Source organism: Ipomoea nil, unplaced genomic scaffold, assembly GCF_001879475.1.
Source record: "Ipomoea nil cultivar Tokyo-kokei standard unplaced genomic scaffold, Asagao_1.1 scaffold0268, whole genome shotgun sequence".
NCBI classification, from domain to species: domain Eukaryota; kingdom Viridiplantae; phylum Streptophyta; class Magnoliopsida; order Solanales; family Convolvulaceae; genus Ipomoea; species Ipomoea nil.
Window position 1 is genome coordinate 4,103,467 of NW_017616696.1, and position 22,323 is coordinate 4,125,789.

The 22,323-nt window shown below is 36.7% G+C and overlaps 1 protein-coding gene across 1 annotated transcript; it reads right to left on the reverse strand.

Moving 5' to 3' along the window:
• Positions 1-9,526: 9,526 nt before the first annotated feature.
• On the reverse strand, positions 9,527-10,989 carry LOC109153631 (expansin-A9-like). The gene is made up of 2 exons (XM_019301488.1): positions 10,731-10,989; positions 9,527-10,305 (listed from the first exon to the last, which is right to left on the reverse strand). The coding sequence occupies exons 1-2, from the start codon at positions 10,861-10,863 to the stop codon at positions 9,698-9,700; spliced, it is 741 nt and encodes a 246-aa protein (XP_019157033.1). The 5' UTR covers positions 10,864-10,989; the 3' UTR covers positions 9,527-9,697.
• Between the last annotated feature and the right edge of the window lie 11,334 nt (positions 10,990-22,323).

A 22,323-nucleotide genomic window follows, 5' to 3' on the forward strand; every position in this document is an offset into this window, starting at 1 on the left:
AGCTTCTTGTTACTTCTTCCTTCAATTTGGCCATGAATTCTGGATTATCAGCTACCTTCAGTGTAGTTGAATGTTTATATAGATGACGCACGCACAGTAAAATTTGCACAACAGCTAAGTGTGGATTTCTGTTGTATTATTCCCATAATTCTTAACCACCATAGCCCGCCTCCGCATCATCATCATCATCAGGGAGGGGGCAATGGCTACTGGGGATGATGGAAGAAGTTGACATCAATATTTTCTGCTGCATTTTACACATTCACGCACATTAAGTACAAATCTCAGGCACATTAAGCACAACACTAACGTACATTGAGTACAAGTCTCACGCACATTAATCCACCGCACATCTGCACGGGAAACATTCATCCGCACGGGAACCTTTCACTATATATATATATATATATATATATATATATATATATATATATATATATATATAACACCATAAAAGAATCTTATTAATTAATTAACTAAAATATTAAAATGGTGCCTACCACCACCATGCATATGGATAAGGCATCGTGGCCTGGTGTTTAGGAAGCACTTATTTATCTATTAAGGAAAGTATGTAATAGATTGCTTAAATGAGTGAAATGTTATCTCTATTAGTTTTCGACTTTAAGATTCATTATTATATATTATTATTGAGGCGACTATCGTGCACCGCGGTGCATAATTGATTATGCACCGAGTTTCTAATTGACGTCGTTTTGTTTAATGAAAAAAGAAATGACATCCGTTTCGCGCTGTTCCGCAAAAAGTAACTCTGTTATTCAGTTTCATTTTGTATACACTGCAAGTTCAGTTCAACACAACTACAGTTTCATTTAGATATATAACACAGTTTCATTTGATATTTACACACTCAAATATGTGAAAATGTTATTTAATTTTATTTTATATACACTATAGTTTCATTAAAACACAACTACATGATCATTTCGATATAACTACAGCTTCATTGCACAATATATGTTGGAAAAAAAAATTGGCTTAAAATGGCATAAAATGGCATGTTAAGTGGCTATTTTGTGGTACAATTATCAGTGGGGTCCACTTCCGATTTGGGTCGGGTCAAAGTGGATTCGGATTCTTCGTAGTGAGACGAAGAGATCGATATATTGTACGCTCAAAACAGATAATGGGTGAATGAGATATTGATTCTCAAAGTAGACCCATTTGAGTTGGAAAATGAAGGGAAAAAAGTGAGCTTTTTGTCCCACATTGCTTTGGAATGAAGATTTTCCCCCCTTATATACAAGAGCTCTTTTGAAGCTTGTAGAATTGTATAGCATAGAGGCTTTCTCGCGCGGGGGGGGGGGGGGGGGGGGGGGGGGGGTGCAAATCAAATTCCAACTAGCAGAGATTGAAAAAAGGCTTGATTCAAGCCCGAGCTCGTGTGCGCCGGCACCTGGGGGCGGTATAGCCACTTGGTTCGGGTTCGGCCAGAACCGAACCGAGAGCACACCTACTCTCGTGCTACAAGAGAGCACGAGAGGTTGTGGTGCGCCGAGAGCACAACTCTCGTGCAACAGCCACCTACTCTCGTGCTACAAGAGAGCACGAGAGGTTGTGGTAACTCTCGTGCAACAGAGTCCACGAAAGGTGCAAGGGCCGAAACTGGATGAGGTCGAAAGTTGAGACCGAACCCTGTACGCTAACGGTCAGGAACCCGAAAGTTCTGACTGTTGAGGGGATTGAATTCATCTGTTACGGAATTAATTGTCTATTAATTCCAATTCTGAATTCAATTCCCAGGTAGTGGCCTGCTGTTATAGCTGTTGGAAGGCAGCTTTAATGTCATTTTTAATTGCCATAATAAAGGCTATTGGCTCCTTCAACCCTATATAAGAGAGGGTAGAGGCAGTAGAGTTTAACACACAGCTTTACACAACACGAAAGTATACTTTTCCAGCTTCAAAAATCTCTGCTTCTACTCTTTCTTTAGCTATATTGTGTTCATAGCCATTGTCTTGCTCGCCGGATCCTTTGTTTGAATGCTCAAACATTGGATCATAGCAAGTTTTATCCTGGGAAGCCTAGGCCACAACGCTCCTAGCATCTACGGGAGGTGGCAAATAAGGTTTTAAGGAAAGAGTGCTCACTCGACTCTTGCAAAAACCCAACACCAAACACTAGCCAAATTTCTTCATCTTTTCTTTCCTTCTTTCCAAGGAAAATAATAGTCAATTTTATTTGATTATTATTTGTTTTCTACCAACGGTACCAACAATATACACTCAAATATGTGAAATGTTATTCAGTTTCATTTTATATACACTGCAGTTTCATTTCAACACAATTACAATATCATTTTGATATAACCACAGTTTCGCTGGGTAATATACACTCAAATATGTGAAATTGTTATTCAGTTTCATTTTGTATACACTGCAGTTTCATTTCAACACAACTACAGTTTCATTTTATTTCAATTGCAGTTTCACTTGATAATATAAAAATAATACGTGAGGCAGTGTCAGTTTAGATATACTATAGTTTCAATTGGTAATTAATACACTAAACATGCGCGATCTGTTAACTGTAGCGACGTGACGTTTCTTTACTTAAAGAAACGGAACCGTTTTTGGACCGCGGTGCACAATGCATTGTGCACTGCGGTCCACAGTATCATTATATTGCTGCTCAAGGGGTTACCATCCATATACTATACCATGCCTTCTTAGATCCATATACATACTCAATGGTCCCGTTTGAAAACATAATTAGCTTACCAATTAATTTTGACTTATTTGACCACTATTACTCTATTAGTTGTTTGACTTGGTTAAACAACTAATATAATTGTTTAATTAATTAGCTTTTTGTAACATCTTATTGCTCCAAAACGCTAAAATTCAAAAAGCTGCTTAAATCAGCTTTTTGAGAAAGTCATTTTGCATGTAATCAGCTATCAGCTAACAACTAATTTACCGGACATTTTTCTACCATCAATTAATGCTATCAACTAGTCAAACTAACTAACTCGATCAATTAGCTAACAACTATTCGCTAACAGCTATTTACCAAACACCCTTAATATCTATCTATTTACTTAATTAGTGGTGTTGTATGGAGTTATATATTATTGTTATTAATTAGGATGTTGTAAATTGTAATTAGGTGTAACACATTATCTTGTTTTAAGGGAAAAAAGAAGAAGATATATTGACTTCTTTATTATTCTAATAGGCACATCTTACCTTTAAACTTTCACTTGTAATTTACCGTTATTTAGGGTGTCTTTGGTTCACGGGTTTAACTATCAAGAATAGGAATCAAAGTCATTGTTATTGTTTGGTTGACATGTTTCTAAAACATTACTATGAGTTTTGATTACCCCTTAATTAGAAAACTCATTCCCTAATAAAATAAGGGTTTCATTCCATTATCCCCCCTCATAATTGGTAATTTGATTTGTATGTTTGGATTAATGCTTTTAGATTTTTGTTTTTATTTTTTTTGTTCATATTGGTGCTTTGGATGTCTTTATATTAGAATAAATTGTCTTAATTTTTTGTTCTTGTATTTTTAAAACCCTTATTCCAATTATGGGATCATATATAACCAAACAGAAATATTGGTAATTAATCAAATTCCACCCTACTACCAAACATGCACCCTACTAAATCTCATTATTATTACCAAGTATTTGATTCTCATTCCGATTTTGATTCTCATGTGCGAACCAAACACACCCTAAATTGTCTTGATTTTTTGTTTTTGTATTTTAAAAATCTTTATTCCCATTATAGGATTATGCATAACTAAACAACAATATTAGTAATTATTTTAATTCTACCCTACTACCAAACATGTAAAATGCTTTCACCAAAATCTATTACCATTACCAAGTATTTTATTCTCATTCTGATTCCGATTCTTATGTGAGAACAAACACACCCTTAATTTGTTGGGTTAAATTCCTTGTACCTTTGATGCAGTAATTTTTGAGACATTCTCAATTGTATAAATATCATACTAGTATTGGAATTCTATTACATGTTAGGAACATTGTATTAGGATTTTGATGATATATACCAATGTAATGTAGAAAAGTAAACCCCTAACCATTAGCTTTTTTTTTTAATCGCTGCTTCCGTCCTAGACGAAAGTTGCCATAACTCCTCTGTAATTCGTGTTAAGCTAGACAAACACACGAAAATGAGTTATGACTAGATGTTAGGGTCTCCAAGGCGAAAGAAGACACGAGACATGAAGAACTGCAACGACAATCAAGCAGGAGTTGTCAACAAGCACGAAAGGACAAGTTTTGGTGAAAGACGATCTTTATATATCAAGCATTACTTCTCCTCAACAACGACAAGAATGATTCACCTGTCTGATTTGACAACATCCTAGGATAATAAGGACTTCATCTTATGGGACACACTTTTCAAGAAGCATTAAATGAAGATGTACCATCTCTTGGAGCTAAAGGACAAAACCCCAAAATGCCTCCCATACCTTCAACGGCTACATGGTACAACCTCATTAATGGAGCATTTAATGCATGAAGCTCCCCGGTCCTTGTCCACTGGTTAAAAGGTTCGAAAATTTCATCTCCCTTCAACGGATGAATTTTCATCACCTATATAAACTCACCTTCATCAACTAAGAAGGTGCTGGTTCATTATCACTCAACTTACTCACTTACAAAAGCTCTTGAAAAGACTACAATTTACTAAAAGCTTTTGTGAACCAGTTTTGAGGTGTTAAGTTACTTGAAGAATCTTTTGTCTTACACCTCAAGGAAGTCTTGGCAATTGTTTGAAGCAATCATATCTCAGAGTCAAGACCTCATCGTTGGAAAATTTCAAGAAATCATTTTCTACCAATCTCAACTCAGGAGAAGAAGTTGATAGAGGCGGAGTAAACTCGAGGAGTTGAAAAACCTACGAAGGCTGTCCGGCTTAGTGATCAAGGAAGTCTTTGTGTATTTGTACTAAGAGTGATAGTGCAATCCTTCCAACAATTGTGGAAGAAGAGTGGAGTAGGCAACATTGGCTGAACCACTATAAAATCTCGTGTCCTCCATATCTCTTTACTTACGCTCTTCTTTTTGCTCTCATATCATCCCTTTATTATCGTTACCGAAGATTTGTCTAAATTACGCAAACTCGTGCAAAGTATCTAAAACAAATCTATCTTATCCGCTGCGCCAAGACACCGAAAGGTGACGTTTAGGGCTTCTAAAGAAAAGAGTCTATTCACCCCCCCCCCCCCCCCCCTCTAGACTCTCATCTCATTCTATCGGGACCAACATTACATTCTCCATTTAAAATAATTCTTTGTATTTACTATTATTTTCCCACTTTGTCAAAATTGAAAAATTATATTTACGGGCCTAGTGGTCAACTGATAAATCTGATTAAGTTAGAAGAGATTGTACCATCTCATCCACACTCTTATAGATAAAGGCTTGATATGTCAACACTATGTTAATGCCTTTAAATTTAAAAGAAAAATAGTATTCTTTTTTCTTATTATTTTTATAATAGTGAATTTTGGATATACTATATATAAAACTTTTTCAAGGCAAATTTTTATGTGGGTTATGTTCCACACACGGCTGTGTAAACCATAAAAGAAGTACATTTTTAATATAAAAGTACATTATTTCTTTAAAAAAAAAGTACATTATTTTTATACTGAATGTACATTATACAAAATAATGTACTTTAAGTACTCAAATAATGTAATTTCTTTGAATACAAGGTACATTTTTAATATACTAAAAATACATTATTTTTGTACTGAATACACATTATTTGATAGTATACAAAATAATGTACTTTCAGTACTCAAAAACTTGTGTGAGTCCGTCACTACTGGAAATTATGGAATTTCCAACCACCTGAAAATGATCTTAAATCAAGTCGAAAGCCTTGTTCCGACCACTTTTGGTATCCGGAAAAACCTTTGTTGCTATTTCCGACCACTTTTTGGTATCAACTTGATTTAAGATCACTTTCAGGTGGTCGGAAATTTCATAATTTCCAATAGTGCGTCTCACTGTGAGACGGGTCGGGTCGGGTCTAGTCAAGATGAAAATGTAATACTTATACGCACAAATGTCATACATATATACTCAAATGTAATACTAATCATGAATAAAATTTTTGTTACTAATAAGGGTAAAATGTAATACTTTTAAGGAAAATGTAATACTTTTACATTTCGATTTAAAAGTATTACATTTTTAAGTATTATATTTTCCCTTATAAATAATTAGGGGCACTTGCCAACATTACTTATTATGGAAAATGTCATACTTCTGATGGAAAATATAATACTTTTACATCAAAATGCAAAAAATATTACATTTTCCCTTTATAAGTAACAAAAAGTTTTATTCCTGATTAGTATTATATTTGAGCATATAAGTATGGCATTCGCATGTTGATTTGACCCGACCCGATACACGAATAAGGATCTGTGAGACGGTCTCACACAAGTATGACTCATGTACTTTATATTCATAAAAAATGTACTTTTTATTTATGGTCCACACAACTCTTTAATTATTGCTTTTTCAATTGAAATAATTTTTACTCTAAATGTGATCAACTTTTGATTATTTTGTTCACCTAGCTAGCTATGATTTGGAGCATTTATATCCACAAATCGTGCATTGATTCTCATTCCATGATAAAAAAGTGATAAAATGAAAAACTCTAAAGAAAAGAGACAAAATTGGGAGATAACCATGCATGTTCCCTCTTGTCAATATAATGGATGTTGGTTAGGTTAAACAATTATAGCCTAACAGGAAATTTATGCATCATAACACATCATTATGCAATGGAACAACCTATACACCTTCAACTAATACCTTTATTTATTTATTTATTGCTTAGTTCATATATATTCAACTAACACACCATTATGCAATGTGTCAACCCGTTAATGACTCGAAAAACGTTAAAAAAAAATACTAACCCGGCCGCTATTTTCGTGCAGTATCCGATTTATGTTTTGTGAACGAGGTGTCACAAATTCTCTAATCTATTATGGAGACTTTTGTTCTTTATCTTTCTCTATTGCTTTTTGGGTTTTGTTTTTGTTTTTGTTTTTTTTTTTTTTTTACTTGAGTTGGACGCCCAATCAAAATACAATTAGTATGTATTTTCTCTACAATTTTAGAGTGCTCTTGTCTTTAAAAAAAATATTTCGATACAAATTATGTCTGTCTCCAGACCCAGTCATCATGATATATAAGTAAAACTCCAACAAGGAATATGTCAGATTTTTCATTCATCTTTTGGATCTGTGTTTTGTACCCTTTACCCACACCCTCCGATCCACCCCAACTTAATCACATCAAATCCATCGCCACCTCACTCCCCTCACGTGACATGTCTGAATTTATTCAAGTTTATTAGAGTTGATGTTTTAAAGAAAATTTATTCGGAGTAATTGACTAATTATTTAATTAAAAGCTCTTTTAATTTCACGATAAACTAATCGTAACATAAAAATGCCTCATTTTTTCATTAATGGATACACAGGCCATGGTACGATTAGAAGGTGAGTTCTTCCTAGGGCAATATGTATTAGTGGGTCAAGTTCAAGGCCCAATGATGCATGTTGCCAAGGGCATGCAGTAGGAAAATTACGATCGTAGGAAAATTACGATCCACACAATTGTGTGAACCACAATCTTTGTGGATTAGAATAATGTATTTTATAAATTAGAATAACGTACTTTACGTGTTTTAGACCGTGGTATACATAGCTGTGTGGACCACAGTTCACGCAATAATGCTCTACGACAATACTCTCCGTGCAGGAATGGCTTCCCGTGGACGATTGTGCGGTTGGACGCATTTTAAGCATTAAAATGGTGCACATTAAGTATTAACTTCGCGCATCTTAGTTTATAACATTGATGCACCTTAAGCGTACAAATCACGCACCTTAAGCACACAATACACGCACCTTAAGCGCAAAACTCACACACCTTAAGTTTCAACAACTACTCGCATTAAGCATTAACTCCACGCACCTTAAACTCAAACCATACGCACAAACCTCACACACCTTAAGTTTCAACAACTACTCACATTAAGCACACAACCCATGCACCTTATGCACAAACTTCACACACCTTATGCACAAACTTCACGCACCTTAAGCACAAAACACACGCACATTAAGCCCAAACCCCAGCACCTTAAATGTACATAGATGCAAAAATTACCAAATTACCACTATATATATATATATATATATATATATATATATATATATATATATATATATATATATATATATATATATATATATATATATATATATATATATATATTACGCACAAACCTCACACACCTTAAGTTTCAACAACTACTCACATTAAGCACACAACCCATGCACCTTATGCACAAACTTCACACACCTTATGCACAAACTTCACGCACCTTAAGCACAAAACACACGCACATTAAGCCCAAACCCCAGCACCTTAAATGTACATAGATGCAAAAATTACCAAATTACCACTATATATATATATATATATATATATATATATATATATATATATATATATATATATATATATATATATATATATATATATATATATATATATATATATATATATTAACAAACAAAGTAACCTAAACCCATTAAAATTCTGATTCCTAAGGGTGGACGTCGGTTCGGTTCAGGTGATACCCAAATTTTATTACGTATATTCAAAATTTTGGGTGATTTTTTTGGCACCCAAAATAGATTTTTAATGATATTATTTGTAGGATAACACTTTTGTGAGACCATTTCACGGGTCTCAATCTGTAAGACGAGTTAGATCTTTGATTAATGAGTCAGATCTTTGACCTCATTAATCAAAGATCCGACCAATCTCACACAAGTTTTTTCCTTTTCATAAACTATCAATCTAAAAACAAGATAAAACACTAATAATTAACTAAAAAACTTATGAAAATTGATATATATGAACAATGTAATACAATTAAAACTAAATATATAATTTGTAATATTATATTTTGTTGGTGATAATGAACCAAAATCGATTTAATATCCCAAAAATAATATTTAACACACACAAATATATAAAATATTATTGGATATTTATCCGAAATATATATAGACACACAAATATATATATAACGGACTCAAAGGTCATAAATACATGTATATCTACGAAAAAGATATACCAATATATCAACTAAAATTGGAACTAATAATCCTCAGATTATAAGTCCAATCCAACGAATATATCAAAAGATGGAAAACGGATTTTTGCTTAAAAGCATAATCCAAAACAGGAAAGAAGGAGAAGAAGAAATAGAAGTACGAGTTAGGCAATAATGCTCTAGGGCAATACTCCCCAATGCATTTGATTGTGAATATATATGGGCTAAATTCTATATTTAGTTGTACGATTATTATGTATTTCTTACGATTATTAAGTATATGATGTTTGTTGGAGTAAATTAAATTAAAGAAGCAGTATGTAAAAGATAGAGTGTATTTAACAGGCCAGATGAGATGAGAGCATGTAGAGAAAATGAAAGGAAATTTTGCTTGCGTGTATCTCAATTATTTCAACGTACACTGCCGTGCATTTACATATGCAGAAATGAAACCTAATAAGATTTTAGAAGTGATGCATGTGATGTGCATTATATTGGCAATTAAGTTGGCAATTATTGGCAAGTTTTATCTATCGGCAGTTTCGGCCTTCGAATGTCTGGCCGTACTGCCACGACTTGGGGGCGACATTCTGGGAAGTGACTGCTTTGCCATCATTTGTGGTGACCCTAAAATTGAGAGATTTCCCAGACAGCATTGCATTGGTCTCCCATTTCTCACCCCAGTTGCGTTTCAGCGGTACCCACTTCTCCTCCCCTTCAGCATTCACCTCCACCTTTGAAACATCCCCGCTTCCTCCAACATTTGACACCGTCACTAGGTTGAAGAACTGATGTCCTGACATCGTAAACCGCTCTCCTCCTTTTCTCATGCATGGAACCCTGCGATAGAACACCGGAACAACCCCGGCTTTGTACTCTGCAATTTGGAGATATGCAGGCATAGATAGGTCAAAATGTGCCTGTGGCGGAGCGCACCATTTTCCGTCGCCCGTCGGGCAAAGATCGGTGGCTGTAACGATGATGGGCTTTTGGGGTGTCTTGCATTGCCCTGTGCTATTTACGCATTTTATTTCGTAGCAGGCTCCGCAGCTTGCTGCATTGTTGAACAATGCTGCGCTCAAAGCTGTAGTGTATGGGGAATAAGTTTCCTTAAACTGCTCAAGCCCACAAGCCCCGCCTGCATAATATATATTAATCAATTTCTTCATCTCACTCCAATCTTATGCCCGCACGAGCTTAGCTTAATGATTCAGTAGGCAGAGAGACAAGGTTTAAAAACCTCCACGGCGACAGTGTGGGGATTATACCCAAGGTGGACAGAGTCGGTAGAATTGGAGATTATGCGGTCCAAAGTCCTAGATCCCTTGTGGGGACTGATCTTGTCTGCTGACTCCTAGATCCTTTGTGGGGACTAGCATTTGATCCTATCTACTGAGTCATTAAATCACTCTGATTTACATCATCCCAAATACTCTATCGAGCCAGGATGTTGGGGTCTTAGGGTTGGGAATTCAACTTGTTTGGGAGAAGGATTTAAAACATTATATTAAAGCTAATTACGAACATTTATTAAACAAAACAAAAGAATGCATGCATATATACCAATGGTTCCCTCAGGGGGGCCATAAAAGGTGGCATGAGCATCCAACCATCCATGCGCTGAATCGCCGCCAAATACACACGGTAATGCACATAACACAATCAATAATATTGAGGCTTGCAATTCTGTTGCCATGGCGGCAGTGATGATCAACACGCTAAGCTAAAGATATTTTTTTGAGATCATAAACAATGAAATTCAAATAAATTTTGAATTTGTTGTTTATGATCTCAAAAAATACTGTTTATTTTTTCCTTACTTTTTTCATAATGACTTTTGGGTATATATAGTAGCAAATTGTGGTCATTTTTGGTTTTGTTAGAATGGGTAAAAACAAATTGATGGATGAGATTAATCTGGCTGTTTTAATCTTCACATAATTTTAGGAGACTGAAAATAATTATATACCACAAATTTGTATAATTTGTATGCAATATGTACCATAGGACTTGAGATTAAGACTTTCGTATTTCTAACATAAGATTTTTTAAAAAAATAAAAAATAAAAATTGACCTATGTTTTATAAAATTTAGACCCGAAATAAAAATAAATAGAAATGTGTTTTGCGCGCCCAAAACAAGGTGGAATATTTGTTAAAATGAATGAATATATGAACATAGAAGAAATTAACATCCTTTTTAAATTAGTTTGTCAATCTTATCTTTAAATAAATTAAATAACCACAATCTAAGGTATGTCTAGTATCTACTATCTACTATCTACTATACTAATAAGAGCAAAAAATAGTCAGGCCTATAATAGGTAGAAAAAATGACGGTCAAATTTTTTAATCAAATGAATGGCTCAAATTGGATCCGATTTTAATTTTTCTTTGAGCCAAAGAGAGTTAAGCCTATAATGAGTAGAAAAAATGACAGTCAACTTTTTTAATCAAATAAATGGCTCAGATCCGATTTTAATTTTTCCTTGAGATTTTCTAATTTAAATTAAATAACCACAATCTAAGGTATGTATATTTATAAGCCTGATATAAAATTTTTATGTTTTATGACGATATTATTAAAAATATAAATAATTAAAATATTTAACTGTTTAGGTTTTAAATATTTTAACATTTAGATATTGTGTTTTTAAATTTTATATTGACTTTGTGCTAATTGGTATTTTACTATTAATTATTTATTAGTGATTTTGTAACTACTTTTATTTATTACTTAATATTTTGGGATAAAGTACACATAAGTCACTGAACTATTTGGAAAACAGCAATTAAGCCATCGAACTCAAATAACCCCAAATAATTAGCCATTGAACTTGGAAAAAAAGAGCAATTAACATTTTTAACAGGTTAACTCCAGCTTTTTGCTAACTAGATTGTCAAATGTTTATTTTATTTACATTTTTTTTTTTAATTATAATCAACCTACATAGTAATATATTTTAAAGTAATTTTAATTAAAATAGTTTTGTCTTGTCTAGATTTAAATTATTTTTTTATTATTATTATTTTTAAAAATGATCTAGTGAAAAAGTAATAATAAATAAATAAATAAATCAATCAAATTTCGACAAAAGAAAACTATTTTGATTATAATTACTTTAAAAATATATTACTATGTAGGTGGATTATAATAAAAGAAACGTAAATAAAATAAACAAAACCTAGAGTTACCCGAGGGCCGAGGGCCAGTGGCAGGTGGCCTTGGGTGAGTGCCTGCGGGCGTGGTCAAAGCGCAATCCAACCGCCCACCCTATTCTCGTGGGCGGTTGGTGAGCTAACTTGTATAAAAATGGGCATCTTTGTCCTGTTAAGAGGGCTACTTCTTGGTATAAATATTACATTCACCTTGTAATTCTCCTACGAATCAATATCAATACAAAAGGTGTCTCTGCGAAATATATCTATTGTCTTTATTACCGCATTATCCTAGTCATATTATTCTTTGGTTTAGTAATTCGGGCTACCCCGGGTTAATTAAATCCATCATTGGTGCTCTTGTTGAGAGTTGACATACAAGCTCGAGCGTGCTCCATATTCAAATAGCTAGGGCAAGGTCAATTTCCAACTCTCACAGCTCCCGTAACACCCGTGCCTCCCCGACTGGGGGCGGCCTCAACGGGACCACCAGTCAGTAACGAACCCTTCCTCTAGGGTTTGTGGGTGACCTCAAAGATCAACTCACCAAACACCGCAATGGTGCGCCAGGGCCCCCTGCCGCCCCTCCTCCGAATCTCGCTCTCTTCCAAGAGGGGCGGCTGCCCTTCAACAAGCCACCATGGCGCTAGCCCGCCTCGCGGAGGTGCTCCAAAGAGGTAAGCAGGTCGGCCTGGAGGGGTCCCAACCCCGCTTCCACCTCTCTCAAGGTCGGCAGCGACCCGAGCACCCGACCACCATGAGCCCTAGGAGCTAAAGTCGAAGGGGAGGTCAACTCACATAAAAAATCAGGCAGCCGATGAGATGAACGAGGATGTTAAGAGAGAATGGGAGGCGACCCGCTCGCACCAAGTCCGCCTGGGAACGACTAGGTACCCGCGCACCAGCCCGGGGGCTCCTAAGGCGGGCCGAGGCCGACCACGAACGACTCACCCATAGAGGCGTCCTCATCATGAAAGACCAGAAGGTAGCCACCCCTGCATGAGAAGAGTCCGTGGAGGGGGGCTGTCACTTTTACAGTGGCGACCCCCTAGGTGGCCCACACCCCACCGAGACCCCCTTGATAATCAAAGTAGAGATCATCGACCTCCTAGATGAACCTCAGCGGCCCCGACCGCATGGTGAAGGTATGGACTGGCTCCCTCCCAGCCGAAATGTCATCACCCGTAAGCTAGCCGTAGACTCGGCGATCAAGCCGGTGCAGCAGCACAAGAGGTACCTCTTCGTGGAGAGGAGGTAGTTCGTGATGAAGGGGGTTAAAACCCTCCCCGAAATAGGGCACATCAGGGAGGTCCTATGCCCCGAGTGGCTCGCCAACGTGGTCCTCGCCCTCAAGCCGCCCGCCTGGGGGGCGTGCATGGACTATGCCGACCTCAGCATTTTCGTCCATTCACCTATTATATGCCTAATATACTCTGGAAAATAGTCGAGGAACCATTTTGGGAATAGTCGAGGGATCATTTTGAGAAAAACTCATTTATTTATTTCCATTTTTTAACACTATCAAATTAGAATTTCTATATATTTTTTTTCTTACAAAAATAAATAGTTAAAATCCACAATCAAATCTCAAAATTTTAAACGTTCTCTACAATTTTTTTTCTTTTTGTCTAAACGTACAAATTTTTCCCCTATCCCTATCAAGTTTTACAATAAATTTCGTAACATTCATAAATACTCATATACATTTTATTTTTATCTTTTTATGTTCATATATATATATATATATATATATATATATATATATATATATATATATATATATATATATATATATATATATATATATATATATATATATATATATATATATATATATATATATATAATAATAATAAAACTTCAAAAGACAATCAATCACTATGTATTACATTAAATATTTTTTTATAGTTAAAATAAAATTATTATTTTTTTAGGTACTTTGGTAAACAAGTTGAACTTTCAAATTTAAGTTTATTAACATTCATATATAAAATACAAACAAACTTCAAAATGACAAGAACTTGTAATATTGGTAAATGATGAGACTTTAGGTTTAGAATTGTTTGTTTTGTTCTAATTATTTTTGCATTTGGTTTATTTTACTTGTCCTTTAAGACATAAAATTGATAGCCATAGTTCTAGACTCTCTTTAGCATGATGTACTTCTGGGTAGATAGACATTTGGAAATGGTAGCTATGGTTTGTACTAACTTTGGAATGAAACTAATGGCCTTACAGGCTAAGTTAAGCCAACTTTCCAAAAATATTTTCTAAGATTTTGTCATTGACCGAGAAGTGACGCGTACTTCTCAGTTCGAAGAAGTGCCAGAGCATAGCGATTGATTGTAAAAATAATAATTTTATTTTCAAAAAGCATAGTGACCAATAAGTGAAGCGTACATTTTGGGTGTCTAAACTGATAAAAATAGTAATGTTATTTTCAATGGTAAAAATAATATTTAATATGATACATAGTGATTGATTGTCTATTGAAGTTTTAGTGTGTGTGTGTGTGTGTGAACATAAAAAGTATATGAGTATTATATTTTTGAAATTTACAGAACTTATTGTAAAACTTGATAGGATTAGAGGAAAAGTTTGTATGTTTAGACAGAAGCATAAGGAACAAATTTGTATACAAAGTTTAAAATTTTGATGTTTGATTGTGGATTTTAACTATTTATATTTGTAAAAAAAAAATGTATAGAAACTCTAATGTGATAGTCTTACAAAAATGGAAAAAAACAAAAATGAAAGAAATAAATGAGTTTTTCTCAAAATGATCCCTCGACTATTCCCAAAATGGTCCCTTGACTATTTTTCAGAGAGTTAATACCCAAAATCGTCTTCGACTATAGTGGTTTTTCTCAATTTTGTCCTAAACGACTTTGGTGACTTAATGTAGTCCCAGAGTTTTGTGTTTTTACTCAATTTCGTCCCAGACTTTTGTGTTTTTGCTCAATTTAGTCCCTCATTTGTTATTCCGTCCATTTGTTGTTAAATAAATAGACAATTCAGTAATTCTAATATTGACATCTCTTTATTCATAGACATGTGAAGTGCGAAATCCCTCTTTTTTTACGAATTACTCCCAGAATCACTTCTAAAGCTGCGAATATAAAATTTGATTCGTAGGTCTGAGAGTAACTCTGGGTGTAATTCGTGTAAGAAAGAGAGATTTCTCATTTCACAGGTTGAAAGTAAAGAGAGGTCAATATTGATATTATTGAATTGTCCCTTTATTTAACACCAATTTGACGGAATAACAAACAGAGGACTAAATTGAGCGAAACACAAAAGTCTGGGACTATATTAGGTCACCAAAGTCGTTTAGGATGAAATTGAGAAAAACCACTATAGTCGAGGACAATTTTGGGTATTAACTCATTTTTCAGAGTATATTAGGCATATAATAGGTAAATGGACGAAAATAACCTTCATTTTAACACTCAATAGACGGAATTTCTAACGGAGGACCAATTTGGGGGAGTTTTTAAAAGTCAAGGGACCACATTGGGTGCAATTAAAAGTCGAAATGCAAAATTGAGAATGAGCAATAGTCGAGGGTCCATTTTGGGAAAAAACTCTTTATTCTTAATGAATATGATTATCCGTTAACTTTTTCCTTAAATATTATCTTTTCTGTTAATTTCTGTTAGTTCACTGTTAACTTACTCATTGATTTCAATAAGAAAGGTCTTATGTTTGAACCTCATCCCAATCAAAGTTGACGAAATTAGTACTCTATTTTACTCTTATTAAATTAAAAACAATAATTTATTAGCTACAACAAAAGATAATACATATGCATTTATTTAATTTAGAATTATGTGCCTACAATGTCTTTATTCAAAAAAAATTATTCATTATCAATAAATTAAATAAGAGAAATAATTTCATTAGTTATATTGTATTAATTTTTCTCCAATATAAAAATTCTTTACATTCAAATTCATCAATTGATTATATTCGCTACATTGTCCCTACATTGTCTTTATTAAAAAAAATTATTCATTATCAATAAATTAATTAAGAGAGATAATTTTATTAGTTATATTGTCTTTATATTTCTCCAATGTAAAAATTAGAGTTAATACCAATCGAGGTCCTCCGAGTATAGTGGTTTTGTCACGTTTAATACTAAACTTTCAAATTGACCATCTGTGGTCCTTCGACTATCAAATTTAACCATTCGTGGTCCAAGTTAACCATCCATGGTCCTTCAAGTTTTGAAATTTAACCAGTTGTGGTCCTCTTGAAAGGACCATGGTTGGTTAAAATTTAATAGTTGAAGGATCATGAGTGGTTAACTTGGACCACGAATGGTTAATTTGAAGTCGAAGGACCACATATGGTCAATTTGAAAGTTTAGGACTAAACGTGGCAAAACCACTATACTCGGAGGACCTCAGATGGTATTAACTCTAAAAATTATTTACATTCAAATTCATCAATTGATTATATTCACTACATTGTCTATTATCTTTTTTGTGCACTATTTTTAATTAAATATCAAAGTTATAAAACAAAATAATGCTATATATTTATTTACCAAGTATTTTATTAATACCATGAAAAAATATAATTAATAAAGTCAATCATATTAACTACTTGAGGAATTTGTTGACAAAGAGAGTATTCAATCACACAACAAATTGAAGTGAGAACTACATCGCAATGTCTTTGTTTGACAATCATGTGTTAGCGATTAGCGTTAGCGGATTATATATATTAGCGAATTTGACCAGCGAATTATATCAACGGTACGGTTGGTAAAAACATATTTGAAAAAATTAGCTGTTTAGATAAACACGTAAAATGACCTAAGGGTATATATATATATATATATATATATATATATTTAATAATAATAATAATAATAATAATAATAATAATAATAATAATAATAATAATAATAATAATAATAATAATAATAATTGTTTTAAAAAATAAAAATTTTAATTAAGCCAATCATATTAACTACTTGGGGGATTTATTGACAAAAAGAGTATTCAAATCATAGAACAAATTGAAGTGGAAAACTATCTCCTAATGTCCTTGTTTGGCAGCGCAATCAGCAGTTAGCTCTTTAATATTAGTATATATTTAATATTTTATGTCCTAATTTTTATTTGCTCTCCCTTATGTCCCGTATTTGGTTTCAACCATACCTATACAATTTTTTTATTGACAATTATAATCAATCTTGACTATATTATCTTGCATTTGTAAACTTAGAATTGCCTATTTAAATACGTAAATTTAACATTCAATTATCTATGCATGAACAATTCCAATATAATCCTGCATTGATATACTTTAAAGTACTTATTTAAAAAAAAAAAAACATTGGGCATTATCCCAATCGCGCAATGCGCGTAAAAAACTAGTATTCTAATATAAAGACATCCAAAACACCTTTTATATGAACAAAAAAAATAAAAACAAAAATCTAAAAGCATTAATCCAAACATACAAATCAAATTACCAATTATGAGGGGGAATAATGGAATGGAACCCTTATTTTATTAGGGAATGAGTTTTCTAATTAAGGGGTAATCAAATCTCATAGTAGTGTTAATTGAAAGCGATGCTAGCGAGATCGTCAACTACATGAATGATTGCAGACCTCCGTCTAATGCAGCTCATAATATCCTTGAGGCTTGCAAAAAAGAATTGTGCTGCTTTGAAGTGTCTCGCATTGATACAATGGTAGCAGACTACTTTGCTGCCCTTGCTAGACACTCCTCCAATGGTATTCAATTGCTGCCTCAACCACCAGATGGGGCTTTTAGCTTTCTAGAGGATGACTTAGATGGTATTCCATCCTGGCGTTTTGTAAATATTGATACTGAACTTCCTCTTTGAACTCTTGGGTATCCCCCTTCTTTAATAATAAAAAAATCTCACAGTAGTGTTTTAGAAACTTGTCAACCAAACAATAACAATGACTTTAATTCCTATTCTTGATAGCTAAACCCGTGAACCAAACACACCCTAAATAACGGTAAATTACAACTGAAAGTTTAAAGGTAAGATGTGCCTATTAGAATCAATAAAGAAGTCAATATATCTTTTTTTTTCCCTTAAAACAAGATAATTCCATTCGATCACTTCCCATCCCAGTTGTCACAGAAACCCCCAGATTCCCTCACCTGGCCGGACAGTAGCTCAGGTATGTTCTCTGTCTCCTCTGTGTATTCTCTTATTGCAGGTAACGGAGAAAACGATGTCGACTGGATCTGGCTATGGAAAATTACGTGTGCCAAAAGAGTGAAGCCTTTCCTTTGACTTCTTTGCAATAATAAATAGTTGACAAACGATGAAAGGAAGAGGAGATCCTTGATAGAAGATAACTCTTGCCCCTGGTGCATCGACGAGGCAGAAACTATGTCTCACATCTTCCGGGACTGCCCATTTGCAACTGAAGTCTGGAGCCAGGCATTGCCAGAGATAGGACTCAGAGGACACAGGTTCACGCCGATGGAAGATTGGATTCTACTAAACTGCCACAACAACAATCAACGGTCCTCAAGTTTCTCGTGGGTCTCCCTCTTTGACTATGTTCTTTGGGGGATCTGGAAAGCCCACAACAGCCTCATCTTCAACACCAACAGCTTCACTCCTCAACAGATTGCCTACACGGCGCGGTCTTTAGCAAGCGAAACACATAACTTGCTGGCCAAACACAAATGGGTGATACAAGGAAAATGGAAATGGATCGTGTGGAAACCTCCAAAATCGGTGATGGATTTAATTAACTCGGGGTAACCCAAATTACTAAACCCGATAATAATATGACTAGGATAATGCGGTAATAAAGACAATAGATATATGTCGTTGAGACAACTTTTGTATTGATATTGATTCGTAGGAGAATTACAAGGTGAATGTAATATTTAGACCAAGAAGTAGGCCCTTTAACAGGACAAAGATGCCCGTTTTTATACAAGTTAGCTCACCAACCGCCCACGAGAATAGGGTGGGCGGTTGGATCGCGCTTTAACCGCATCCGCAGGCACTCACCCGAGGCCACCTGTCACGGGCCCTCGGGTAGCCGTCGGCCCCAATGGGACCTCGGGTATCCGTCGGCCCTAGTTGAGGCCGACCCCAACCGAGGTCGAACCCTGTCGGGTCGCCCTCGGCCCCTCATATCGTGCCTCTGGGTCAGTTTGCCCCGAGCCCATCTCTAATATATCCATCACCAGTTCTCCCACTCTCCGAGTTGCGAGTCGTCGTTAATGAAAGAGAGTAGCCCGAGTCGAAGGTCGACATCAAGCCCATAGAGGAACCTCGCACACGCCTCCTCCCTCTCTGGCCGATCTTAGCATAATTTTATCGCGATCGGGACTCCTCTTCCACAAGAACACTAACAAGTCTTGGACTCCTTGGCAACGTGTATGAGACTTTGATTTCTGAGTTCACTTTACTTCTTTCGTGCACTTTCCTTGATGTGTCCTCATCTTGGGCGAGCCCATGAGATAGCCTCTTTGATGCATCCTAGTCTTGGAGGAGCTCACGAGGTAGCCGTCCTCCTATTGGGCGAGCTCATGAGGTAGCATCCTTGATGCGTCATAGTCTTGGGCGAGCTCACGAGGTAGCCGTTTTCCTCTTGGGCGAGCTCATGAGGTAGCATCCTTGATGCGTCTTCCTCTTGAGCGAGCTCACGAGGTAGCCGTCCTCCTCTTGGGCGAGCTCATGAGGTAGCCATCCTCCTCTTGGGAGAGCTCATGAGGTAGCCGTCCTTCTCTTGGGCGAGCTCATGAGGTAACCATCATCCTCTTGGGCGAGCTCTCCACTTGGGTGAGCTCATGAGGTAGTCGTCTTCCTTTTGGGCTAGCTCATGGGATATCCCCTTTGATGCGTCTTCCTTTTGGGCGAGCTCATGAGGTAGCCGTCCTCCTCTTGGGTGAGCTTATGAGGTTGTCCCCTTGATGCGTCTTCCTCTTGGGCGAGCTCATGAGGTAACTGTCTTCCTCTTGGGCGAGCTCACGAGGTGGCCCCCTTGATGTGTCCTCCTCTTGGGCGAGCTCATGAGGTAGCCTCCTTGATGCGTTTTCTTCGTGGGCGAGCTCATGAGGTTGGCGTGGTGTCTCCGTCACGGGTACCCCTCGACCCGAGCAAGCTTCAGTTGGGGTCGCGAGGTCCCAAGTCACCGGCTTGGGCCATTAAGCTCTTCCGTCGGGGTTGGGGTCGCGAGGTCGGGCCTCGTGCCCCCTTAGGGTAAGCCCGTCGGTCCCATGTCACCAGACTTGGGCCGTTAAACTCTTCCGTCGGGGTTGGTACGCAAGGTCGGGCCTCGTGCCCCCTTAAGGTAACCCCACCGGCCCCAAGTCATCGGACTTGGGCCATTAAGCTCTTCCGTCAGGTTGGTATGTGAGGTCGGACCTCGTGCCCCCTTAGGGTAAGCCCGTTGGCCACAAGTCACCGGACTTGGGCCGTTAAGCTCTTCCGTCGGGGTCGGTACGCGAGGTCGGGCCTCGTGCCCTCTTAGGGTAAGCCCGTCGGCCCCAAGTCACCGAACTTGGGCCGTGGACCCTTATCCCTAAAACCAATCTCTTAGTCCTGTAAGGAATAGAATTAGCAAGCCCATACCATTTAGACCCTAATTGGGACTCTTAGATATATAAATAGGAGCATAGGAGGCACCTAGAATCCACACCACAATAACTTTCACCACACAAGAATTCCCATAGGAGAAATCAAGAATGAAGAGATCTTAAAGAAAGACCCTTCATAGCCAAGGAATTTAATTAAGGCTAAGAGGTAACCCGTGTCTCAACAAAACCTATTTTCTTTGCTATAATCTTCTCCTTTAGCTCCTTCTATATGCTTGTGTCTTGATGAAATCTTCTATGATAAATATGATATGATCTTGATAATTGATGAGATGATTTTATGTGTGATTTTGATAATCTTGATGATGATAAGAGGACCTTGATGATTGTGTGATGTTCTTGATAAATCTTGATGTTTCTTGATATTAAAAGATAAACTAAGATCTTGATGATTTAAATATGATTAGAGCCCTAGGTTGAATCGTGAATTTCGTATTGGGATATTCTTGGTATATTTGGGGTGGGAATTCACATGTACGGGTGTTGATTATGTTTAGAAGTCATGATAGGTTGTATTCTATGTGATTCTTGCTTTTGATCCGTTAATTGTCTACGTGATGTCGTCATTTGCGTTTAAAAGTGTCTAAGCATGGTTTCGGGTTCCATGGAGGATCCCAGGACTTATATTTTGGAAAAAGAGTCAGTGTGGGGGTAGGTGGGGGTAGGGGGACCCGCCACCTACCCGCTGCCCGAAGTAACGCCACCGGCAGCGGGCAGCCGTTTGCCCGCCGGGCACCCGCTACCCGAAGGTCCATTGCCGACGGGCAGCCGGCGGGTGGCCCTCCACCCGCCGGCCACCCGCTGGAATTTTGCCCACATTGGGATTTCGGCTTCCCCGTTTGATGTTCCCCAACCCCCGTGGTGTCCCAACGGACTTCGTTTGTCGTGCATGGGCCTAGTTGATGTCTCGGGAACTGTTCGTAGGATAACAGAGTCTCGTATATCGCATGCTAGTTGAATCGGTAACCCGTTGGCCTATGAGGAAGATGTATGAACCCCTTAGGACTATTCTTAGTGTGTGGATAATCACGCATAAGTTTATTTATACGCTTTCCCCCCTTCCCAATGTGCCAATATGTGTTTACTATGTGTTATGTGTGCATGATACCCCAATTTGGTTGCGACCAAATTGGTTATACACGAGATACGGTTCGTTATCTTGGCTGCAGTCAAACTGGTTACTCATGAGCTGCGGTTCATTCTCCTGGCTGCGATCAATGACTTACTTCTAGGGCTGCAGTCCACATGGGCCTCGTGTGCTATAGTCCACCGACTGGACGCGCCAGGCGATGTGTAGGGCCACTAGCCTGAGGAAGGCCATAGTCCACCGAATGAGGTTTCAGGCGGTGTGTAGGGCTATGGTCAGCTGCGATCCACCG